General features: G+C 35.9%; 1 protein-coding gene across 1 annotated transcript in view; it reads left to right on the top strand.

Annotated features, from left to right (window-relative positions):
* The first annotated feature begins 377 nt into the window (after positions 1-377).
* LOC126977019 (proton-coupled amino acid transporter-like protein pathetic) overlaps positions 378-27900 on the top strand; it is a 58074-nt gene continuing 30551 nt past the window's right edge. Inside the window, exons 1-4 of the mRNA XM_050825672.1 lie at positions 378-463; positions 4067-4189; positions 15112-15262; positions 16297-16418. Of these exons, the coding sequence (XP_050681629.1) occupies positions 453-463; positions 4067-4189; positions 15112-15262; positions 16297-16418 (407 nt within the window). The 5' untranslated portion in view covers positions 378-452. The remainder of the gene's footprint in view (positions 464-4066; positions 4190-15111; positions 15263-16296; positions 16419-27900) is intronic.

Here is a 27900-nt window from a genome sequence, read left to right on the forward strand (position 1 = left end):
GAATTTCAGTCTGAAGGGCGCCGTAGCTAGTGAAATTACTGGGCAAATGAGACTTAACATCTTATGTCTCAAGGTGACGAGCGCAATTGTAGTGCCACTCAGAATTTTTGTGTTTTACAAGAATCCTGAGCGGCACTGCATTGTAATGGGTACGGCGTATCAATCACCATCAGCTAAACGTCCTGCTCACCTCGTCACTTATTTTCATTAAAGAAAAACAATGAATGAACAAGAACAAATTCAATAAATAACCACCAACTATGAGTCACTGGTTAAAACACAAATTAAATACTAATTTAAATGAGAACCAGTTTCGCTCAACTTCATGGTCACCAAGTTTCCTCAACATAATATTGTTAAAGTCAGTTTCTCGTTGACTGTTATACATGTGTCTGTGTGTAGTGTGCAGTGTCTCTCAACTGATGGTTTAAATTACTTATAAAGCAATTAATATGCAGCAAAGGTTCGTCATTTTATATTTATTTCCAACATCAAGATCTGTAACCAAACGTTTACTCTGTGCTAGTGCAGTGGTGGCGTGCAGTGCAATATTAATGAATGAAAATTTAATCGTAGGCATTAATTTCTCTCATTGCTTAAAACCCGCATCGGGGCTAATGATTTTAATAATTGACTTACTTATGTATGCATTATAACCACACAAAGAAACCAGTACATGTTTGATTTTTTGTAAATGCACGATTAAGTTTGCAATCAATTTTGTAATACATAATAATTAAGTATAAATCTAACCACTAAACATTTTTTTCTTATCTACGTCAAGTCAAAAACGCCATAAGACAACGTGTGGCTAAAAACTATTTTATTAAAAGTAGTGCCTACGGATCACTTGATAAGTAATTACTCATTCAACACAAGCAGTTTTCTTCACATATGCACAAGATATGCTGCTGAGGAGTATGTACATAGCATGATTAGCAGAAATATATAATATGTTAAGTAAATATTTATAAGCAATCAAAGAACAAACTTAACGCAATGAAATATATATTTTAAAAAGTGCCTATACATTTTTTTATAAAATAGACAAACGTAAATACTGATAAGAGTATCTTTAATATTAAGTTTTTGTATTAACAAAATTTGACAAATGTTCAAGAATTTTAACTAAAGCAGATTTCCCGTTTAAAAATAGAAGAACTGTGGATTTCGTTCGTTCGTTTTCGATTAAAGTTTGCGTTAAATTAAAATTTCGATTTAATCTACTGCTGTCATGAACACCAACGATGGAGACAGTTGAAACACCTACCGGAAATGGTAATGTGATACAAGCATTTAAACCGAAAAACATTGTTAAAATCGAATATATATTCGCATGCATACATTATGTATTAGAAAGGGGATTATTTTTAAATACGTGATATATACAAGTTACACACACACGCTAGCAGCAGAGTACCACTGACATCTGGCAGTAAAAACCATTAACTTAGTATACTTAAAGGTAGTATTATTATTGTTATTTGAAGAGGGTGGCTTTGTCTAGTCCTAATGAGTCTTAATAACACCGCGTCCAGAATTGAACTACTGTGTTCGCCACTCATACTTATAGCTCTTCGTCAAGCCCTGCCGCCTTTACGAACCTTCTGTAGTATCAGTATCATCTTGACGCGAGTATTACAAACAGCATCTAGGAGTAGGGATAGTCGCCAAGGATGTTTACGCTTATGCAATAGTGGGCCACAATTACAAGGGAGATGAAGAGGCGTTTCATCGGCCTCAAGGCAAAATCTGCAAGTTCTTTCCTTTTTTATTCCGACCACACTGAGGTGCTTTTTAGGCGACAGTGCCCAGTTACCATCCTGGTGAGTATGTATAGGTTTTACTGTAGTATACTAAGCTTATGGTAAGAACCTGTTCAAGAAAAAAGGACAGCTAATGGAGGACTAATAAAAGACGACTTTAAATTGCAAGAATTATTTATTGGAAATTAGCATTAAGAACTTATTGATTCCCTAAATAATATGCATGCTAGAGTCACCACCACCACTGATAAAATCTATGGGATACCAATTGACGAAATAATAATGATTGCTATATATTTGTGTATCATAATATTAAAACATTAATAAAAATACGCTAAGTATTCGCTTAAATATCTACGCCCAAAAATATGGCTAAAATAGTCGACAAATTAATGTCGACTATTTTGATCAAAGTATCTTATGAGAATGTAGGATACCCTCAGTACTTGGTGCAGTTGAACATTGCTTTATATGTTATTCAAAATTATCCAAATGATGACAAAAATATATGATACAACAATTCACAGAATTAAAAAATTTTACCAGTGGGAGGCACCTTTGCACAGGATGCCCGCTAGATTATGTGTACCACGACGGCGCCTATTTCTGCCGCGAAGCAGTAATGTGTAAACATTACTGTGTTCCGGTCTGAAGAGCGCCGAAGTTAGTGAAATTACTGGGCAAATGAGACTTAACATATTATCTCTCAAGGTGTCGAGCGCAATTGTAGTGTCGCTAAGAATTTTTGGCTTTGTCATTAATCGTGAGTGGCACTGCATTGTAATGGGCAGGGCGTATCAATTACCATCAGCTCAACATCCTGCTCGTCTCGTCCCTTATTCTTATAAAAAAAATCAATTAAGAAATCTGACGAGAGAAATATTACATAAATATCAAGACACAAAATAAATTAAGCAAATATAATTTAGTTACAAATTTTAATATTAATTCAAATATTATATAACTAAACTATTAAAAATTACTAGTAATTTGACATCACAGTAGCTATATATATTATTATTGTTACCACTGGACAGTCTGTTCCATATGTTTGACAGCAAATATTTTGTGCCTGTTTGAAGCACCACTCGCGAGCGTCCAGAGAACTAATTTTGATGTATAATACAAATGGGAGAAAAGCGTTTATCTGAAGTATTATTGCATTTTGAATTAATTACAGTCGTTTTCCGTGTTATTTATACTTCAGGAATCAACATAATAAAGTACACATTTTATTTTTTGTAAATAGTTTTCGTATCGATGTTTGTTTAGGTGAGGTTGTCATCACTAGTTTAAGTACCGCAGACTCTCGCTACATGGCCATCAGCGCCAAAATGGTGAATATCAAGCAGGCACAAAAGCACTTTGACAGCCGCCATTCAAGTGGTAAATAGTAGAGGTCATTGATTGTTACGTTATCTCGCTACCTTGTTAACCTGCTTTTGTTTGACTCTGTGTCGGCTTTTAAGTACTGGGGATTCCCCGTTTAAAAATGAAACGCGTGTTGCTAGATAGTTTTGCATCTGTGTATGTAAATTCGATTAAGTCTCGCAAAGAATCGTTGTCTACTAATAAAATTCATCGTGTTTTATCGGTGCATCAATATTCAGGTTGAATTATATTTTTATGTGTCTATACATAATATTCACTAAAATTGCTCTAATGTTATGAATATAAAAATAGTTGCTGTCAGCGGACAAAGCTGAATCTATAGTTGTTTTAATAGACTTCAACAATTATGTTATCTTAAAAAAGCCGGCAACGCTTCTCTGGTGATGCAGGAGTGCCTGGGAGGTGTGGAATACATACGAGAAGGTTATGTTCATCCCCATACTTCTAAAAAAAATTATATGTATTATATTGTATATAACTTGGATCATTTATACGTCTAGATAGACTGTGAAAACGTCGAGGTTGACAGACGTATCTTGACACGCACACACAAGTCGTAAACCTGGCCTGTTTTCATCGGTTGTCGTCGACCAGCATGTGGCTTTATTCTACACGTATAAATTATCTAAAGTATACAATATTACCTCTCTGAATTGATTTAAAATAAGTAATTTGTTCTATAATTTGATACCTCTAAGATATTATGTTAACCTAATATTTTAAGTGTTTGTTCTGTCACGCACGTCTTCTCGTAAATACCTATCTATTTTTATCTACTGTATCATATTTATTTTGCGAAAACTCGCAGTACTTATAGATAAAGTTATCCAAGAATATGTTGGCTAGAATTAAACAATGATAAGAGGTTACTTACACTATTAAAACGAATATTTCATTGTTTTATTTAGCTCGGAGGACGTTTCCGGGGGTCGGGTCTGTGTCGCCTCCACCGTTGCCCTGAACGTCGGAAAAGAAGATAAGGATGACACTTACAATCCTTTCGAACATCGCAATGTAGCCCATCCAACATCGTAAGTACAATATTAATAAAAAAATGCATAAGTACTTTAAATTTTTAACAGCCCTTGTAAAGTACCTACATTACGCGTGAAAATTTTCTACTAAACAGATATGGACTTGTAGATTATACATATACAAGCTGTACCCTGCGTGCCTTGCAATGCCCGGTATAGGTTAAGTATAAACTATAACGATATAAAGTTTGTTTAAAGTATATTGTATTAAATATATCTGTGTCTTCCAACCCATTACACAGGCTATATATGCCTAATTTGGGGCAAGATAATTTGTGTAAAAAGTGTGTCGATATTATTATTATTATAAAGGACTCAAAAACAACATTAATATATAACTTTTTTAGGCAAGGAACCGTCGCGGGCGTTATAAGAACATTCTAGCATAGTTTCAACAAAATTTTATCTGAACGCATAAGAAACAAACATTGCTTTTGTTAACAAAGATAAGGGTAACCGTAACGTTAAACATCGAGACAGACTGTATCTTTAAATATGTAAATCCACTGTCCTGATGTTTGTTACCAGTGAACTGCTAAACTAATATACGGATTTTGATGGGGATTACTTCATGGAGTGCAATTTAGTCCTACTTGACAGATAGGATTGTTTTTTTTTTGATTTGGGACCCATTATTATTTCTATTTCCAATATTTATTTTATATGGGCATATTATGTGATGATGATGGTTGATGGTTCTGCTGTAAAATAATTTTAATAAAACAATAGGGAGCATATTTTCCGAAGTAATTCTTGATGTTATGAAATATTTGTCAAATTCAAAAAACATTAATTTATTTATTATGTACAGAACAACATTTGTCACGCCATCTATTTTTTTTTTTTTTTTTTTTATGGAATAGGAGGACAAACGAGCGTACGGGTCACCTGGTGTTAAGTGATCACCGCCGCCCACACTCTCCTGCAACACCAGAGGAATCACAAGAGCGTTGCCGGCCTTTAAGGAAGGTGTACGCGCTTTTCTTGAAGGTACCCATGTCGTATCGTCCCGGAAACACCGCACAAGGAAGCTCATTCCACAGCTTCGTGGTACGAGGAAGAAAGCTCCTTGAAAACCGCACTGTGGAGGACCGCCACACATCCAGATGGTGAGGATGATATCGTAACTTGTGGCGTGTCGTGCGAAGGTGAAATTCGGCGGCAGGGATCAGGTTGAACAGCTCTTCGGAACACTCCCCGTGATAAATGCGGTAGAAGACACACAATGAAGCGACGTCTCTACGCAACGCCAAGTGATCCACCCGTTCACATAGTACTGGGTCCCCGACAATTCGAGCTGCTCTGCGTTGCACGCGGTCAAATGGATCGAGCTGATACTGGGGTGCGCCAGACCAGAGATGACAGCAATACTCCATGTGAGGCCGGACCTGCGCTTTGTAGAGCGCTAGAATGTGGGCCGGCTTGAAGTATTGCCGTGCTCTATTTATGACGCCCAGTTTCTTTGAAGCCAGTTTGGCTTTGCCCTCCAGATGGCCACGGAATTGGCAATTGCTCGAGATTTCGAGACCCAGTATTCCGATACTAGGCGAGGCTTTAAGGGAAGTGTTCTCGAAGAGCGGTGAAACGGCAAATGGGGTTTTTTTAGTGGTAAACGCGCAAACTTGAGTCTTCTGGGGGTTAAATTGGACAAGGTTCAACTTACCCCATTCCGCGACCTTCTCGAGAGAGGACTCGATAGAAAACACAAGTTTCACCCGGCACTGGTCGACGTTTTCCCGAGAGAGACCTGCATGGCCCGTGTATACGGCATCACCAGTGCTGTCGTCTGCATAGCAATGCATGTTGGCGGTGTCCAACATATCATTGATATGCAGAAGAAACAGCGTGGGAGATAGCACACAGCCTTGGGGCACTCCAGCGTTTACGGGCTTGGGATTCGAGCAATAACCGTCGATAACGACCTGTATGCTGCGCCCAGTGAGGAAGCTGGAGGTCCACTTGCATAAGCTCTCGGGAAGCCCAAATGATGGAAGTTTTGCGAGGAGCGCCTTGTGCCATACACGATCAAAGGCCTTCGCTATATCCAGACCAACTGCCAGGCCTTCCCCCTTGCTTTCAATAGCCGCCGCCCATCTGTGTGTTAGGTATACCAGAAGATCGCCAGTCGACCGACCATGGCGAAAGCCGTACTGCCGGTCGTTGATCAACTGGTGACCCTCAAGGTATACCAAGAGCTGGCGGTTAATTATGCTCTCCATAATTTTGGAGAGTAGGGAGGTAATAGCAATAGGCCTGTAGTTTGCCGGATCCGAACTGTCTCCTTTTTTTGGGATCGGATGGACAAGGGCTGACTTCCATGAATCAGGGACTACGCCTTTTGAATAAGAGTGCCGGAATAAACGCGTTAGCACCGGCGTCAACTCAGGGGCACACGTTCTAAGCACGATTGGAGAAATGCCATCCGGCCCGCACGACTTCCTGACGTCCAACGAAAACAGAGCTCGCCTAACAGTTTTCTGTCGGAACTGTACTTCAGGCATGGAGCTCTGACACCGCGGGATGGTCGGCGGTGTTTTTCCGTTGTCGTCAAGAGTCGAGTTGGAGGAAAAAAGAGTGCACAGGAGATCGGCTTTCTCTTTTGCCGTATGGGCCAGGGTGTCATTCCTCATGTGCAACGGCGGCATGGACGGCTGGTTGAAGTTACCAAGAGCAGCTTTCGACAACGACCAGAACTTGCGTGTTCCGGTCGGGTAACTGGAAAGCTGCTCGCCAATTTTGACGACGTGCTTCGATTTCGCACGGGCGATTTGCCGCTTAAAAAATCTGGAGGCACGGTTATATTTCCTCTTCAGAACTTTGCAGTTCGGATCCTTTGAGCCCAGCGCCGCAACCCAAGTTCGATACGCCTGTTTTTTGCAGTCAGATGCTGCTTTAACTGACGCATCGAACCAGGGCTGTGATCTGCCACCGATCGGTACTACAGAGCTTGGTATAAAAATATCCATACCCTGCAGTGTCACATCGGCTACTGCAACGGCGCAGGCACTAGGATCATCTGAAAGGAAACAAACCCTGCCCCAAGGGTAGGATGCAAAAAAGGAACGCATCCTATCCCAATCTGCTGACTTGTAGTGCCAAACGCGGCGGGTCCCTGGTGGTCTGCGACGTTGGCGTCGGATAGGCACTACACTCCTGACCAGGCAATGGTCGGACGTTCCGAGAGGGGCGTCGACAGAGACCTGGTAACCATCGGGATGTGTAGTCAGCAGAAGATCTAATAAGGACGGCATGTGGCTATCCACATCCGGGAGCCGCGTCGGCGACTCAACCAATTGGGACAGACCATACGCCAATGCAAAATTATGCACAGATCGCCCTGCGTAGTCTGTGGTACGTGATCCAAGCCATTCGGCATTGTACCCGTTGAAATCACCCAAGCCTACGATTTCAGCGGAGGGGATCTGAGCAAGCACGTCATCAAATGCCGCTTGAACGCAGCCCATGAGGTGATCCGTTTCTGCGTTACCACTATGGGACCTGTAGACACACGCATAGATGCGGACGCGGTCCTCTAAATCTACGCGGAGCCAGAGAGTAGACAGGCCCCTACCCTCAAAATTGCCGAGACGGCGACAGCAGATATCCTCCCTAACGTACACACATACCCCGGCATGAGGCATGAAATTATGCTCAATTTTGTACCCGGGGTACGTTAAATATGACGTATCGCTAGGTCGAGATATCTGCGTCTCCGTAAGGAAACACAAGGCCGGCTGCGCCGTCTCAAGGTGGTGGTGGACGGCGTTTAAGTTGGAGTGAATTCCCCGGATGTTACAAAAGTCCACATTAAGCGTGGAGCGGGGTGCCGTGGTGTTGCTGGCCTGTTTGTCCTGTGACATACGCGGTACTGTGCCCTCCCCAGAATACGAGGGGCAGCCCGAGCGCGAATGCTCGGGGAGGGATTCTTCGGCTCTACAAGAGCCGGTACCCTCCTGGGGTAATTTATTTTTTAGGACCGCTCTCATATTTTGTTGGGGGGGGGGGGGGGAAAGGACGGGGGGGAATGGCCTCCGGTCCTCGACACTAACCTATGCGAAACATAGCGGCACTAGGCCGCTACTTCACGCCGGTATTCTGTGCGAGTGTGGTAAGTAACCCGGACGAGTCTGGCCCGATTGTGCTGACGTCATAAGGCAGCAGCGTGACTCTCCCACTTTCAAAAAGCCCGTAGTCGCCTCTTACGACACCCTTGGACCTGGGACTACCCTATTCTTTTTACGCCCCGAGGCAGCACAGGGCAGTCTTAATACTCGACACATTGTTTGTCCGCGATGGACTTCTAAACTAATGAACGGATTTTAATGGGGATTACTTCATGGAGTGCAGTTTAGTCCAACTTGAGAGATAGGATACTTTTTATTTCGATTTGGGACCCATAATTATTTTTATTTCCAATATTTGTTTTGTATGGACATATTTTCTTTGAGAGAATTTATTGACGCACGGTTTGACAGTTCTGCTGTCAAACAATTTCATTATAACAACAAGTAGCATTTGTTACGAAATAATTCTTGATGTTTTGAAATATTATAGGCAATTTCCTATAAAACAGTATTTTTTTTCTACTGTAAAACGTCTGTCGGGTCAGCTAGTTTAATATAAATACGAGCTCTCGCATTGAAAATTCAACATCTTGTTTAACAAAATAATTAAGGCTAATATGGGTGGAAGCGATAACGCACAACGTGATAGCGCTTACTCACATTTTCTTTTATTTAAAGGAGGACAAACGGTCGTGTCACCTGAAGTTAGGTGATCACCGAAGCCTACTTTCTCTTGCAACACCAGAGGTACCACAGGAGCGTTGCCGGCCTTTTGCATAGTTGCATTTCATGATGTTTTGCACATAAAGTAACAATTTTCCAGTAGAATTAAATATGTTTATTTACATGACATAAAATACCAATACATGAAATGTCAAGTGAATATTAAACTAAAAAAAAAGAGATACTAAAATTAGAGTTTCCTTTTCATAAATATAATATTACACTAATTAAACAAGGACTACAATGTACATTTCTAATATTGATATTGTTCCAAGGATGATTGATAGAAATTGGAATAATAAATGAATCTGAAAGTCCTGCGGGGATCTTTTCAATAAAGTGAAATAGTAGGAGCTTATCTAAGTCATTTTTAATGTTTATTGCTGGTTTTACATTTGGTAAACGGTTTATTCGCTCAATAGTAACAGTAAGTTTCTGAATTTATTTTAATTTATGAAGAATGCCCATGGGTAAAACAGGAAACTCCGCCAACTTCAAAGGTAAACACAACAGAATTTTATTTTCGACAGTAAATTAAGCATTTGTATACAAGAAGTTTACATCACAAGATAGTGAAGTGAATTTAATTAAAGAAATTTATAGGACTAATAAAATTTGACTACAAAACTAAACTATGGATTGAAGTTCCTAGCACAATGTTACTGAGTCACCATACCTGTTTCCATCAATAATTTGAATATGTTCAATCCAATGCCCTCGTTTTTTGCTTTTGTGGAAGGTCCAAAAAATTTTGTCAATGTCACATTCTGATAAACCACCAATATACAGGTAATCCGCCCTATAACGCGGTTGAGTGGTTCCGCGTTATAGACAATTTGATCTAGTATAACGCGCAACGTAAAAATTATTCATCACACTTAGCTTTTCTCGCTGCAGGGAGTTAAAGAAATAAACATGTTATGATCGAAATATGTACGTTTTATTAAAGTCAAACTAAACTATGAACATTTCAAATAAAAAAACTTATCCAAAAAAACAATAAATTTCAAATAAATTAAAAGTTTTATTACTTTTTATTCACTATCTGAAATAATGTTCCACCGACATCTTTTTTTAATAGAATGTTAAGAAGTTTCACAATTTGATTTTTTTATATTTTCCTTACTTAAAAGATCCTCTTTTTCATCAGTATTAATAAAAATTTTAATGATTCGTCGTTTGGTATTTTATATTTTTTCTACATTTTAACATATGGTTGAAAACAGCGTTGAAGATTTATTTGAAATTCAGGTGTAACGAACACCGCAAAAGAATCACAAATTTGTAACAAATATTTCCGATTCTTTGTTAAGCTAATTAGAAACTGTGCTATCATTATTAATTTCACAAGAAATATGAATATGGGAATTCCCCGTGTTGATGCAAGTGGTTTGTTAAACGGAGAGGTGATATAACCGGTGGAATCTGCTAAATTTCTTGGCATTACTCTGCATTCCAAACAAATTAACTAACATATATACGGCGCGACTAGTATACTTTAGTTATTTCCATAGTATTATGTCCTATGGTATATTGCTGTGGGGCGACGCTGCCGATATTAATACAATATTTGTGCTGCAGAAGAGGGCTATTCGCGCTGTTTATAAACTAGGCCCTAAGGAATCATTGAGAGCAAAATTCAAAGAACTTATCATCTTGACTGTTGCTTCTCAATATATTCTTGATAATGTAATGTATGTTCATAGGCACATAAGTGAATTTGCTAGAAACTGTCATAACCATAATGTTAACACCAAGAACAGATATAAGCTTATAATGCCTACTACTCGGCTAAGTCGAGTTAGCAAGTCTTTTGTGGAGCGATGTATATGCTTTTACAACAGGATCCCAGAAAATGTAGAAAAAAAAATTTACGTTATTCAAAAAAATTGTTAAAAAACGTTTGTGTGGTAAAGGTTACTATAACATAAATGACTTTCTTAATGATACCACAGATTGGGAATGGCGCGACCGCCCTCAGGCTATTAAATAATAAGTTTAATTGTACAATGTTACTTTGTAAACATATTTTTTGATGAAAAAAAAAAGCCCGCTGAGTTTTTTTTCATTTTGGAATGGGTGGTAGTTTTTTGACATTCAATAAGTGATGTCACATCCTATTTTGAATAAAAATATTTGAATTTGAATATATAGAAAAGCACCCGTGTTATATAGGGCGCGAAATTGAAATCGCGTAATACGAAAACTCGTTATAAGTTATTACTGCGTTACACGTGGAATTACTGTAAATAATAATTAAAACAATTGTGGGATGTAGAAGAATTATTATTTTAATAATATCTTAAAAAGCACCCCACGCATATATAATATTTTTTTACACTATTTTCAATTTAAATTTATTTTCTATTTTTAGTTGAATTTTATATAAAGCGTGTTCTTTAGTTTTTTTTTAAACTATTATTTATTTTTCATTTTATAGTTAATTTAAAAAAAAATTATGAAGGGATTTTAATATTTGCGAATAAAAATATTTTAGTTATATTGAATGATCACTTAATTCAGCTAGCCCGAGATCCCCGAACTAGCTCTTATAATAATTAGCTCAGTTAAATCACGCATTAATAATTTATAATGGAAATATAAATTCACCGTCATCTATTCGCTTCTAAGCGAATTAGATACTTTAATTTTGTGGAACTGTCTTGACATGTCACGCGTTTCCTTTGTAGTTTACAATAAATTATTAGATGGCGCTTATTAGTGATTTATTTATTTAAAAATTATATAAATTAACAAAAATCATATTTTGCAATTGAAAAATTTAATAATTTTATCAAATTAGTGTAATGTCATCGGTCCTCGATAAATCTACAAAGTTTGAACGAAATCTAGCCGTTTAAAGTGGGTCAAAATCGCGCCCAAAGAAGTCGGTTACAAACATACGTGAAGCTAATATAAAGCGTGTAAAAAGAGAGCGTTTTGTTACAAAGCATTCAACATGTGGGACTTAGATAAATTTGTTTCATATCATTGCTTACATGAAAAATAGATAGTTATTAATAAACAATAAAAAAAGCTAAAATCAAATAAACTAAAGTGATGGTATTTGATGCAAATTATTTTTGGAAAATTTTCTTAATTAGAAAATTTACAACCAGTCGATTTATTTTAATTTGTCTTTACAGTTCGAGGTCGGCCCTTCGTTGTACTCTACCGACTATATTCTATTACTATCCATTAGTTTGCTAGTGGCATTGGAATGTTGAATTTTTTGTGCTCATTATAGGTGATAAGGGCATAATACATTCTGACCATCCTGTGTCTATAAAGAGAGGTTTTTAAAACGTTTGGTTTCGACTGGGAATTTAAACATATATTAGACATAACAGTTACAAATTATACAGTCCCATCCGTAATTACCTACATGGTTTTCATGGTCAAATGTTGGTGTATTTTTTCGTTGAGTGAATCTTGGTTGATTGCATAGTAGTTACTTTTTTATGGAAAAGGAGGATAAACGAGTCCGTATGGATTACATGTTAAATGATCACCTCCACCCACATTCTCGTGCAATACCAGAGGAATAGGAATATGAGAGTTGCCAGCCTTTTAGAAACTACTCTGTGACAGAACCTACGTTTCGTAAATATAATATGTTTGCTATTATAAATTTGTCAACTTATTTGTAATTTAGAAGACAAATTTATAGTGAAATTATATGTAATTGTAGTTTGTTCTATTAATTAAGGTCCATTGTTTGGTACATTACGCATTTCTTTTATTTAAATAAGGGCATTTCATTAAGATTCATCACTTGATCACACACTAAAATTACCATTCGCATCTTAAAATAGGAACAGTTAAGCTTCTTTGATGTTGGGATTATTTTAATACGTACTTACGGCCGTTCCCAATATACTATCTACAGATAGAGATAAATTACTACATTATACTGTCAGTAATTAGCTGTCAATAATCTAAAGCTGTCCCAATATACCCGATAAGTCATTCTTATCGCCTTATATTGGGACGCGTGAATTGCAATTTCCATACAAACTTCTATCTATCTTTATTGGGAAAGAAAAGTCAACGATAGTTACAATTTTTATCTCAAGTAAGAGAAAAGACTGAAAATTGGGAACGGCCGTTAATGTATCTCAATTAGGATATGTCAATTACAAAATACCATCAGTTATTTAACTGTCCAGTGTAATTATTAATTCTGGGCATATGACTTCAGGGATCTTCTAAGAATTGAGATTGAAGAAAAAATAATGATATATAATTCTATATTCAGCAAAAGCTATAGCTGTTAACAATTATTCAGATTTATCCTGATTGGTAACTTTGAGCTTATAATAATGGTAAGAAAATTTACCATTTTTCTAACTATAATATATTTTATGAATGAATTTGATTATTTACTACATTTTGATTTTGAATTAATAATTACTAATTTAATTCTTTAATAAGATACTGCTAATTAAAACCCTTTTGCAGACTTCGCATTTTTATATTGGATTCTTCCAAAATATACATGTGATTGGTACCTATGAGTTAAATATTTTGAGTAGTGGGAAGAGTTAAATATTGTTGATTGAAATTAATGATCCTCGACACAATATTTACCTTGGTATTCCTTTCATTTGATAGATTTCTACCATATTACTACCTAATGCTAATTCTTTGCAATATTGCGCTTTTGCGCATTGTGATTATTTGTAAAGAGTAACAGCTGCGGTTTACTTGTACTCTGCTTTAGGCATTCTTTTCGAAGACTTTCTTTCCTTCTCTATTATATACCCCCAAATTCTCACTTGTGTGGTTCAATATGTTCATCTTTGATAAGCTTTTCTTAACTACATTAATGTCGTAGTAGCAGTGATTGTTTTGTTCATTTACTTTTCTGCTAACAGCTATTATGCGAAAATCAGGTATGTTGTCAGGTTTATCAGGGCTGTACGTACCATTCTATTAAAGTACCCAAGCCGCTTAACAATATTTAAACTATTTACTACAGGTCCATTATTTTCTATGCAATCGAATCAAAAATATTTTTACTTCATAGATAAATCACATTACACTTGAAATATGTCATTTTTATACTAATGTCATTTGGAAGACAGATTTCCTTAGAGAAGAACAAGCAAGAAACTCTTATCTAATTTTATGGTTTTTAGTCTGTCTTTGTATTATATGCAGTATTTCGAAGACGTACAGAAAAACTGTCAGAGGAACCATTTGCTCTTTTTTCATCAAAAAAATTTTGGCATAGTTTTTTTTGGTTCAAGCGCGAGATGTCCTTTAACATGAGTCATTTTAGTGACTTATTTTAATTTTAATGGACTGAGTTCCATGTGAAGATTATTCTATAATACCGGAAGAAAAAAAAATATCGGGAGAAGAAGTTAGTTAAAATTAATAAAATATTTTCTCATACCAAAATCCAGTTCCTGTAGAGTTCAATCATCTGACATTTCATAAAGCTGAGTGAGCCTTTGACTCATTAGAATAAATATTCGGACAAGTATTATTTAACTTTAAACGCTTAAACTTTACGTTTGCCTAGAGTACACTTTAGAGCCTTATCTTTATTAGCTTTGTTGTACACAATGTTTGTACTTGCTAATTATTAAATATTAGCAAAGGTGTGGCTTAAGTCATGGAGTTCTATATGATATTGTTTTGTCGTTGGAAAAGGAAAATTTTTGTAATTGAAGAGATTTTTTCTGATACTTGTTTACAAATAAGATTCTCGACTATTTTGTTGTCACTGTGCCTTGCTGATTTTAGCTTATTGATTTAGAAACGTAAAATTTAAATTAAAATATGTTAAATTTAGGGTTTATTTCTTTCAAACTACTCTATACGCTACTTTTATACGTAAAAACCAAAATGTCACATAGTAATACAGTCACTTTATCCTACAAACGACGCGGGACTCGAACCCGCGACCTCTCGAGTTCTTTCCGAAGGTCCGAATTAAATTAATCCCAGAAGTGAGGAATATCACCTTAAAAATAACAAATTGCTTAGATGTAGGATTCTTATAAAACTACAATTAAAAAAAATACTGTAAAAGTTGTGCCTGGTAGACAGGAAGGTTCCACGAGAGTCGGAATCAGTATTGACAGTTCTATTATATAAAAATAGTTTTTTTTTTCAACACAGAACTACTGGATCGTTCTTCCACTTGCTCAAGTCATCACTGGGTTCTGGGATTCTCGCCATGCCAGCAGCCTTTAAGCATACCGGCCTCATACCCGGCTGTATCGGTACAGTGTTGGTTGGAATTATTGCGACACACTGCGTTCATATATTGGTAAATTTTAATTTGTTTTATTGTAACTAATATAATTACTGAATAAAGGTTAAGAAATGAACAATATTATGAACAATCGCTACTTATAATATTATATATGTGAATGTAAGTTTGTTTGTAACGCTTTCACGCCTAAACAACTCAACCGATTTCGATGAAACTAAATTCATACAGTGATAGAAAAGATCTTTGAAAAGGACACAGGCTACCTTTTGTTGCGAAAAAATAAATGGACGGGTTGAAATAGGTAATGAAAGTTCGTCAATATCGAAGATAACTCCATAAAACTTTGCATATAGGCACTTTATAAGATGTAAATAAATAGTTAGTCTAGAGTTTTTAAAATTTCGACCTGTGTAGGGATGAATTAAGGGATGAAAATTCGTATTTATGTAAGGTCAAACAACGTCACGCTTTTACACCTACATCTGAATTAGACTTTGATTATATTTGACACAAAATAGACTAGACCTTGGGAAAGGACATAAGCTACCATTTTTTGTAAATAAAAAGAGGCATACGTGGGTTATGGGATAAGGGATGAAAGTTTGCATTGGAATTCGTAATTTTTAGAAATAAAACCATGAAACTTTGTATTTATGCACTTGATAAGAAGTAATTTATAAACATTTTTTCGAGCATCTTTGAAACTTAGACCTACATGGGGATTAAATAGGAGATTAAGGTTCGCAAGCCGCGCCGCGCCGCGCCAGCAGCGTAAAGAGCAGTTTGTGTGTGTATTATTTGCAATTTTCCCTAACAAATAAAAAATGGTGTCCATAGTAACTAATCCACGCGGCTTCGTCCGCGGGTAAAAGCTAGTCATCTTAATAAAATTAAAATCAATTGCTTGAATATTTTGAAATTCAAACGTTCCTATTTTATTTAATTAATCATACTCTCAAAATATATTTTAACTGAAAAGTGTCTCATGCATAACTATTTTTTTCGGAATACTTTACATTTTGTAAATTTCACATTGAAGCAAATAAATAATTTAAGACAACAAAAAAACTCAAATATGTTTGTTTTAGGTGAAAACTTCGAGGGATTTATGCAGAGAGTGTAAAACAGCCTCTCTTACGTACACAGACACGTGTATGAAGGCATTTGAGCTGGGGCCAAAGAGACTGACACCATATGCAGGATATATGCGGTGAGTATATAATCTTAGTTATATCAAAATCAATCCTGCCGCCGAATTCCACTCTCACACGACACGCCACAAATTAGAATATCGTCCCCACTATCTGAATGTCGGGCCTTCCTCCACAGTGCGGTTTTCAAGGAACTTTCTTCCACGTACAACAAAGCTGTGGCATGAGCTTCCTCTTGCAGTGTTTCCGGGATGATACGACATCAAAAAATGCGCGTCCACCTACCTTAAAGGCTGGCAATGCTCCTGTGACTCCCCCTGGTGTTGCAAGAGAATGTGGGCGGCGATGATTACTAAACACCAGGTAACCCATACACTCGTTTATCCTCCTCTTCCATGCACTAAAAAAAATCTTATTTTCCATCAAAACAAATATGAAAGTAGGAACTAAGTTCAATTGAGAATATGCGTCGTAGTCAAATACGTCGACAAAAGAATTGAGACCTGAATGATATAATAATTCTGATAGGCACAAGGTGTTGCCAAAAATAACTACTAGAAAAATCTTTTTAATCTGTTAAAAATGTTATAATGCAGTTGACTGTTTTTAGGGTTCCGTAGCCAAATGGCAAAAAACGGAACCCTTATTGATTCGTCATGTCTGTCTGTCCGTCCGTATGTCACAGCCACTATTTTCCGAAACTTTAACAACTATACAGTTGAAACTGGGTAAGTAGATGTATTCTCTGAACCGCACTAAGATTTTCACACAAATAAAACAGGTTGGTGATCCATGGATAAGTCTTCAAAAAATATATTGAGGTTTCTAATATAATTTTTTTTTATACTGGGTAGTTTGCGCGAGAAACACTTCCAAAGTGATAAAACTTGTTTGAACGAGATCTAGTAAGTAGTTTTTTTAATGCGTATAATAAGTCATTACAAGAATTATTATATTATATTGCTAGCTACGGAACCCTTTATGGGCGAGTCCCAACTTGGCCGCTTTTTTTATTTTTACCTTGGCCTGAGGACAATCCTCCACTTGTTCGCCGCTGTTTAAAATTGTATAGTAAAGTCGTTGATCTAAAATACAGAGACAAAATTACTTTTTATAAATGTTAAAATCTTAATAATCGATTGGGTTTTAATTTATGTGATGGATTTTAATAAATAAACCATAAAAATCATCAGTTGCGAAAAAGGCTCACACCGCAGTACTCTTGCCTGTCACGTATCAATGTGTTTTCAATTCTTATTTGTGGTAGATACAAAACAGTACTTTGAAATAAATTGATAAGAAATAATTTAGAGGTCAAAATATCTATTACTTAACTCACGGCTAATTCTTTAATTTTGTTGGCCTCAGTATATGATTACCTGAATAAATAATCGCGAGTGCAAGTGAAATCGATGTGGGGGGGGGGGTTAGGGTAAAAAACGGTTTATCTCGATTTCCGACGAAACTACAAGTCGTATGGAAAAAAGTTAATTAGCAAAGTAGGTAATAAAAAGATCTACAACTTTAGTTTCTACACTTTTTTCCACATCACTGGGCAAATGAGACTTAACATCTTAAGTCTCAAGGTGACGAGCGCAATTGTAGTGCCGCTCAGAATTTTTGGGTTTTTCAAGAATCCTTGCAGCGGCACTGCATTGTAATAAATAGGGCGTATCAATAACCATCAGCTGCATATAAAAAAAAATGTAAATACCCAAGTGCTGAATAAATATCATAATCAAATTGTATGTTTTTCATTAAGATTGTTAAATATGCCTTCCTTGAAAAAAAATAATATAAACAAAAAAAGGATAGTGTGGTTATATGAAACCATGGTAAAAGTGAAACTTTTTTCACATTTTAGACATTTAAGTAAAAAATTTTGGAATAATATTCTATTAAGGGTATAAAAATCGTTTTATTAATCTTAATTTTATACTTGGAAAATTGGAATGATAATGGGAGATAATAAAAGTAGACTTAGTCACCAACGAATCTTTTTAAAATATTGAATAAAAGTTTCAGTTTAATAAATAACAACATTTACATTAAACACTGACAAAATAGCGTGGAGCAGTGGCACAAATGAGTAATAGCCTATACACTACACGGTCAGCTGCTGCGAACTATAGGCGCCGCCCGACCGTCACGCGACATGCAACACACAGACGAAAAAGTTTGAGGCGATGTAATAAAAATTTCACTTCAATAAATATATGGTTATTTTCAAATTTTGCTAGTGTTATGTACTGTCATTCCTGATTTTGGATGTTAACTTTAATGGCAACATTTAGTTTCACGGGAGAACGGACACTGATGAAAGAAAGGCAAAGAGGAAGGGTTGATTACATTAGAATAAACATCATTGGGTATTTTTGACCCAGTTCCTCGATTTACGCATCCATTATTCAAATGTGGTATGTTTTGAAGGTTTAGGGTTAACTTGTATGGAATATGCTTATTTTAATTTGTATGGCGGAAAAAAGTAATGTGGTTCAACGCAGAACGTATATTTTCCCCAAATATTGGCGCAATCCACATTATACTATGATTTGTAATGTTAATTTTTCTTACTTAGTTGTTTTTATTATTGTTTTTTTTTTAGTTTTACCTAGAAAACACTGAAAATTTCTAGAAAATTAAAAACGGCTTAATGTAGGAAGTTGCCAATACTTTTATTGTTTTTAGAAGTAATCTCCGTTCCTCTCTCGACTCTCTACACATCGTCGCATTCATTGGAACCACTGAGAAAAGCAGTGGGCCATTCTTCCTTAGGGGTCTCTTCTATGGCATTTTCGTACGCTTTCACCGCATCTTCAGGGCTCGTAAAGCGAATAACTCGAATTTTATCTTTAGTTCTTGGGAAGAAATAAAAGTAGCAGGGCACCAGGTCAGGTCTGTATGGCGGATGACTCATTATCTCGACACCTGCCATAGTCAAATATTCAACAGTCCGTTTTGCGGAGTGCGCTGCAGCATTGTCGTGGTGAAGGAGGATCCTACTTTGTAGGCGCTGCTGTCAAATTTTTTCCAAGACAACAGGCAAACAGCGCTTGACATACCAGTCTGCAGTAACTGTCCGTCCATCTTCTAGCACAACTGTAGCGAAATGACCTTTTCGACCAAAGAATGAGGCAATCATCTATTTTCCTTGACTTCTTCCTTTCTTTATGCGATGGTGTTTCTGGTCGTCGGTTAAAGTCTGGGGAATCCATCTGGTACAAAGCTTCCTGACACCCAAATGTTCGTGTGATATTTTTTGAACTTTACTCATACCAATGCCTAGATTTTCCCGTATCTGCTGATAGGTCACTCTCTTATCTTCCTCTATCATGCGTCGCACAGCACTGATGTTATCTTCAGTAGTCGCTGTTAAAGGACGTCCCTCACGCGGGTCATGCAGATGGAGCTTCATTAAGAAAAGCTAATCGCAGCCTATCATAGCTTTGTTGATGAGTAAGCCCTCAACGAAAGTCATAATAAATCATTGACCGAAAATTTTCTCGTGTTAGGTTCATTTTCACGTGTAACAAGGAGTTTTAGATTTGCCACCAATTCACAAAAACAAATGACAAATGAATGCAATATACTACATTAGGTTACCAAAGAGTTCTCAAATTGAAATTCAAAAAAAGTTTTCATTAGCAATGTTTCTAACTGGCCAGTTCTAAACATTTTCATTGTTACTCACGTACTAAAAAGGACCCAGGTTAAATTTAATAGTCATATCTCTCTATCAGAAGAATTTCACACTTGACGTAAGTACAACATTTAGACATATATGTAATTATATAACATTTAATATTAGTACAATATATATGACGACCTATATAGCCTAGTTGTTAGTGACCCTGCCTACTGAGCTAGAGGTCCCGGAATCGCATCCCGGTAGGTCTAAACATTTAAATGGTAAATATGGATGTTTGTTTCCGAGTCATGGATATTTTTATGTATATGTATATTATATATGTTTAAGTATGTATATTGTATTAAATATATCGTTGTCTTGTGCCCATTGTATTCGAGTAGTTGTAGTTGCGAGATATTCCCAATACAAGTGTCCTAAGACAACTTACTGGGAAGTCACAACCACCAAAAAATGTCTATGTAATCTTTGAAATAAACGAAATTTATTATTTATTATTGTACAGGCTATGCCCAGTTTGGGGCTAGGTAATTTATGAAAAGTGTGTCAATATTATAGAAAAAAAATATATAGTGCAAAATTAGCAGAAATCTCCTAGTCTTGTCCTTGACCAGATCGTCAACCATCTTGTGGAGGGCCTACCAACATTATGTCTTCCGGTGCATGGTCACCATTCAAGGACTTTACTGAACCAAAGACCATCGTTCGTCGAGTTATGTGCCCTGCCCACTGCCACTTCAGTTTCGAAACCAACTGGGCTATAAATTGATTAAATGATTGTAACCCATTTACCATCAGTTCGGAAAAGATTGAGTTTTAATGTGATGAAATGGCAAGGAATTCATTGGCACTCTTTTTTTTATGAAAATAAGGGACGAGACGAGCAAGGCATTCAGCTGATGGTAATTGATACGCCCTGCGCATTACAATGGAGTGCCGCTTAGGATGCTTGAATACGCTCGTCACCTTGAGACATTAGGTGTTAACTCTCATTTGTCCAGTAATTTCACTAGCTACGGCGCCCTTTAGACGGAAACACAATAATGCTTACACATTACTGCATCATGGCAGAAATAGGCGCCATTGTCACAGGCATCCTGTGCTTAGGAGCCTCCCACTGGTTATATAATTGTTAAATTTAAATTTAAACATTTTCACTATAATAATGATGATAATTGACACCAAACATTAGACTAATGTGAGAATTATGCAGTAATTTAGATAGGTATAATATATTCATAGCTGAGTCGACTGAAATCATTATAAAATCAGAACATCCTATCTAATCCTGGCAATGTTATTGGTGTTATAAGATAACATGAAAGATGGCGAATAATTAAGAGGTGACATGGTTTCATAAAGTACGCTTGTATATTACTGTTACTTTTGTTGTGTCATGTCTTACGTATTTATAATGTGGACTAGGGCTGGACCATAGATAATTTATGCGTCTAGATAGAGTCTCTTGCTGTTAGACAATCGATTAAAACAGGTCAAGTCATAACTATAATCTCAAATTTTTTCAACGTTTTCACAGCTGTCATAGTCTATCTAGACGTATATTTTTGTGATGCATAGTTTACTCAAATCAATATTATGACAGCACACTGATTTGCCGTGCCATGTCCACTTGTATGCTTATAAAATATTAACCTATTGAAAATGAATAGTGATGTACTTAAATATTATCAATATATTTTGAAATAAAAGTATATTTTACTCTCAAAGTGCCGGAAGAAACTTGTGTCTTCTATCGAGTCCTCTCTTGAGAAGGTCGCGGAATGGGGTACAATGAAGCTTGTCGAATTTAACCCCTAGAAGACTCAAGTTTGCACGTTGATTATTCGATGATTGGGACACAAAATCTCCGCAACGCGTGATAGTAACAACCAGTGTGACCCGAAAATAAACGGGACTTTACCCGAAAAATAGGGTAATCCATTTAATGGTGTTCTAACTAGATAAATCATTATCTGTTTCAAGATGCAGTGGTTTATGATAACAGGTCTGCCTTTACGATCATTTTTACGTTTTACGAACAACTCACAATACGAGTATCGTTCTCATCTTTGATCTGGTGCATCCCAGTATCAGTTCTAAATATTAAATTGCTCGCAACGCAGAGCTACTCGAAGTGTCGCGGATCCAGTACTCTGTCAAAATTTTCATCACTTGTGTATTTACTTAGCAACCAAATCACTATACAGCACATAGTTATTTGTTCTATTAAAATGTACTTGTTTGATACCATGTCAGTGGCAAACAATCGAATTTAAGAATGGATTTTGTGTAGGTATTCTTAAAAATAAGAATAAGATTTCTTATTTTTAAGTCAGTTACCTATTATATACGTCATTTTTATATCAGTTAAAACAAAGATACTGCAAACAAGACAACCCCCAATCCTTATTTTCAAGGGGTTACTGTTTTTTTTATGTAATATATTTATTTACTCATACTATGCCTTCGATATTTATTTTTATTTAAGGAAACAATCTGACTATCAGAAATTAAAAATCGGAGTTAAGAGTCATGTGGCTATATAATACTATGACTAATAACGGGACATAATTTGTGTTATCTGGTATCCCCCGTATCTCCACACACACTAGCCTAAAGGTGCTTCACTTGTTAATATCACGGCGCGGAGTTTTTTTTTTTTGGAATAGGAGGACAAACAAGCGTACGGGTCACCTGTTGTTAAGTGATTACCGCCGCCCACAATCTCTTGCAATCCCAGAGGAATGACAGGAGCGTTGCCGGCCTTTAAGGTAAAGAAGGTGTACGCGCTTTTTTTGAAGGTACCCATGTCGCATCGTCCCGGAAACACCGAACAAGGAAGTTCATTCCACAGCTTAGTAGTACGTGGAAGAAAGCTCCTTGTAAACCGCACTGTGGAGGACCGCCACACATCCAGATGGTGGGGATGATATCCTAACTTGTGGCGTGTCGTACGAAGGTGGAATCCGGCGGCAGGATTCAGGTTAAACAGCTCTTCGGAACACTCCCCGTGATAAATGCGGTAGAAGACACACAATGAAGCGACGTCTCTACGCAACGCCAAGTGATCCAGCCGTTCACAGAGCACTGGGTCCCCGACTGGAGTTCTTCTTTTTTTACTCGTCCGTGCTATATCATATTATAATAACGCTAAAGATTATTTGAATAATAAAAATAGTTGATTCTATAGTTCATAAATTAACTCGCGCCTGCACTGGCTCACCGAAAGTAGAACATCCTATTGCATCAGACTGTTGCAATCGCCATATGTGTATCACGGACTAGTAAAAAAAGAAGGACTCCGCGCCGTGATATTAACAAGTAAAGCACCGTTATGCTAGTATGTGTGCGGTTACGGGGGATACTATTTACACAATTGTTTCTCCCTTAAATAATCATATATGGCCACAAATACTTTTATAATATTGTTCTTACACTTTTTCACAACGCACGACGGCATTTTTAAAATATTTTATTGCGACACAAACTGATCTGTCACAGACGATAGCAAATCTCATAATGGCGGACGATCGGCTTGTATTAGTGTAAGTGTGTGCGTGGGGCTATGTATTTACACGTTTATCGGCTTGTTTTGGTGCTTCACTATTATGTAAGGTGACACGGAGTCCTTCTTTTTTACTCGTCCGTGACATAAGTATGTCATATACGATCAAACCTAGCAAAAATAATAATGATAATATCGTTAACGACGTAAAATATAACGTTCTCAATAACAACCTTCCAACAATGTTACAATACTACACATATTAAAGAAAACATTCACAAATAATAAATACTATTTCTGCTTTGTTTTATTTTTGTATTAAGATAACAATGCTTAAAAGAATACATATTATTATGTGGTGCTAGATCTGAAGTCATCACCTATTTGCAAAAACTGTAATTATTGTAAGTATGTGCTTCAAACGTCTGTTCATTAAATAATCATTTTATTATAAGAATATCTTATATCTTTTATAAATATCATAAAATTTAGTATAAAGGGGACTTCGGGGGCGGTAATTCGATCTAGCTAGTTTTCAATTTACAAAAATGTGGTTTATCCGTATTTTAATGAGAAACAGATAATAATATTAGAATACAAAGGTAAATTTCGCCACTTTATACAAGACTATAATAGCTCAGATGGGACATTGGGTGATCCGGAATGCAAGAAGACACCGGCTCGAATCAAGATGTCCTATTAGTTTTTTTTTGGTGGTTCAAGTTTATTTTTTAAGAAAATAAGGGACAAGACGAGCAGACCGTTCAGCTGATGGTAATTGATACGCCCTGCCCATTACAATGCAGTGCCGCTCAGGATTCTGAATGGCACAACAACTGCGCTCGTCACGTTGAGACATAAGATGTAAAGTCTCATTTGCCCAGTAATTTCACTAGCTACGGCGCCCTTCAGACCGAAACACATTACTGCTTCACGGCAGAAATAGACGCCGTTGTGGTACCCATAATCTAGCCGCCATCCTGTGCAAAGGAGCCTTCCACTGGTAAAAGTTTTGTACATTCTTAATAATCATTGGATATTATTAAATTAAAAAGGAAACGTGCGGTCTTCGCGGTGGCTGTGTCAAGCTAGTTGCGACTTCCGTGACACACTCGGTCGGCGGCCGGAATTTATTTTCTCGCAAGTTCGTTATTATTATGATATTTTTTGCTTATAATATGTATTTAATTTGTAAGGTGTAATAGGCCAATCATGATATACTATGTACATCTTAGTTCATTTATACGTCTAGATGACGTGACAACTATGAAAACAACGAAAAAAAATGGGGTTAACTGTTAACCTCTATTTTGAGCAAAGCACACACACACTAGCACAAAGTCACGTACAAATCGCGAGTGTAAGACGTGGCTTGTCACGCACACTTTAGTAATAAACCTGGCCCGTTTTCATCGATTGTCTAGCAACAAAAGACTCTAGATGTATAAATTATCTTAGATGTACATGAATTGCTAAACGTAAAGTAAGTACTTAATTTTATAAGGCTTATTTATATATTTAATAAGTTTTATAGGCTCATTTAAATAATATGTTAAAGCGATTAACAAGCCGGCTTGATTATATCAGACATCTTTATTTATTATAAATTGTGGAGCCGATAAACATTATGCTGTCCAAATAAATATGTATATTGTAATTTTATGAATTCGTCAAAGCAGTTGCACAATTCTTTCCATTTTTGACCACAAGTAAAAGCATTAGTAATGTCATAATGGTACCTCGGACTCTCAACATATGGTTTCTAGAAAATTGTAAGTCAACCAACATTAAAACGCAATTACAAAAAAATTTAAAATTCAAATCAGTTAAGTGGACAGCAATTATAGACCAGTGCTGAAGCCTTTGAATATGATAAAAAGTGAAAACAAAATAGTAAAATGAAACCTATTGGAAAAGGAAGAGAATATAACAAAAATGAAAGGAAAAATAAATTACGGGCGATCTGAGTTCGGTAAGTGGAAAAGGGGGGGGTGTTTAAGGATAAAAATCAGTTTATCTCGAATTCCGGCGACACTACAACTCATATGGAAAAAAGTTAAATAGCAAAGTTGTAGGTAATAAAAAGATCTACAACTTTTGTCTTCACACTTTTTTCACATAGCCTCAAAATTTATGTGAATATTTAAAATTAGCAAGTTTTTTAGTTTTTTATTTTTATCTTTAACAAAATATTTTTTTCTATGAAATTTTGTGAAAAGTTACTTATTAATATCTCAAACACACTGTAGTTCTTTTTATTTGAAATATTAATTTTTTCACCTTAAATATCGCGAAAAATCCTTACTTTCAATCAAAAATTCTCCCGTCAAAATATCAACTTTTTCAAATAAGTTGGTGGGGATTATTCTACTTTTTGATGATGTGATGACAATAGTAAGTGTTCGGAAAATTTAAGCCCATCAAAAGGAATTTCATAGAGAATTCATACCTGTTATTTCGTAGCAGCAAAAATATGGATTAAAACTAATCAAATCTGTTTATAATTAATGTAAAAAGGATAATGATTCAGTGTTATATTTTTCTTTTTTTTAATTACATCAAAACAATACAAATGACCTACGTGTTTTAGTTATTTTATAATACTTAACTATGACAAAAATAGCAAAAATATACTATGAAATTCAACTTTCAAGTAGTTACATCTACAGCATTTTTACTATATATTTTTTGCAATCCTAAATTATAGAATCATCAACGATCAATAAATATAATACTATCTGTTTTGCAGTGGCACGTACCAAATATTTGACCGTCAATGTAAGTTGGTCAGGTTATCACTGACCTGGTCTACATTACCGGTATTCTTGAATAGCGGTATTTGACGTAACCAATGAAAATGAAGTTTTTATTTTTGAAACAACTAAAATGACTTATTTTAAGATATTGTTGAATATTATTTACCACTTCGAGAATGGAGGGGGTTAACTTGTCGTGTTTATTCCTTTATAGGGTTCTGTGGCCAAATAGCAAACAACTGAACCCTTATAGATTCGTCATGTCTGTCTGCCTGCCTGTCTGTCCATCCGTATATCACAGCCATTTTTTCCCGAAACTATAATAACTACACTGTTGAAACCTTGTAAGTAGATGTATTCTGTGAACCGAATTAAGATTTTCACACAAAAATAGAAAAAAAAATTTTTGGGGTGCCCAAAATACTTAGAACTGAAACTCAAAAATTTTTTTTCATCAAACCCATGCGTATGTAATATTATTAATTCTAAACTAAATAGTTTGCACGGGAGAAAGTTCCAAAGTGGTAAAATGTGTGTACCCACCCCTGTAAGTTCTAAAATAAGAGAATGAGTAAACTAAAAAAAAAATATAATATAATGCAATATGCATCCATCCAAATATTGGCTTAAACGAGATCTAGTACGTAGTTTTTTTTAATACGTCAGAAATCGTATTATCAATAATTTAATTCAAAAAAAATACACTTTAATTAAAATATAGTTACAACGAACTACAAGAACTTTTATATTATGTTACTTGCTGCTAGGTTCGTTGTCTCGGAACTCTATTGCTTAAGTTTAATATTGAAAATTATAATCTCACGGGGATTGTCATGAGTCTCAATGTTTTTATATTTAAATTAAAATTCAAATATTTTTATATATGATATCACTTATTGAAAGTCAAAAGCTACCACCCATTCAAAAAGTATGCCTCAGACCTGAGATGAACGGGTGCAAGAAACTCAGCAGGGTTCTTTTTTTTTTCATAAAAAATATGATTACAATGTTACAATAAAACTTATTATTTTATAGCCTGAGGGCGGTCGCTTCATTCCCAATCTGTGGTATCTTTAAGAAAGTCATTTTACCTTTATTACCACACAACCGTTTTTTTTACAAATCTTTTGAATTTCGTAATACATTTGTTTTGAACATTATCTGGGATCTTGTTCTAAAAGCATATACATCGCCCCACAAAAGACTTACTAACTCAACTTAGCCGAGTAATAGGCATTATAAGTTTATGTCTGTTCCTGATGTTAACATTATGGCTATGACAGTTTCTAGCAAATTTACTTATGTAACTATGCACTTACATAACATTAACAAGAATATGTTGAGAATTTTATAAAATCCCCTTCTATAGTTTCTTCTGGTAATCTTCGGCATCACAAATCCCGCATCACAAAAGTAAATTAATATAATAAAGAAACCACACAACCAAAGTCCTGGTTGAATTTTGATTTATTTTAATAAGATTTTAAAACCACTTCTTGAACGTCAAAATCAACCACCATTTAGGAAAGATAGGACTGTCTAAAGTTACCTAACTAAGTATTTCTACGGTGGTCACAGTTTCTTAGCATCTTCCAATCATCCAGACTCTTTTTTTTTATGGAATAGGAGGACAA

This window comes from Leptidea sinapis, chromosome 43 (genome assembly GCF_905404315.1).
Source record: "Leptidea sinapis chromosome 43, ilLepSina1.1, whole genome shotgun sequence".
NCBI classification, from domain to species: Eukaryota; Metazoa; Arthropoda; class Insecta; order Lepidoptera; family Pieridae; genus Leptidea; species Leptidea sinapis.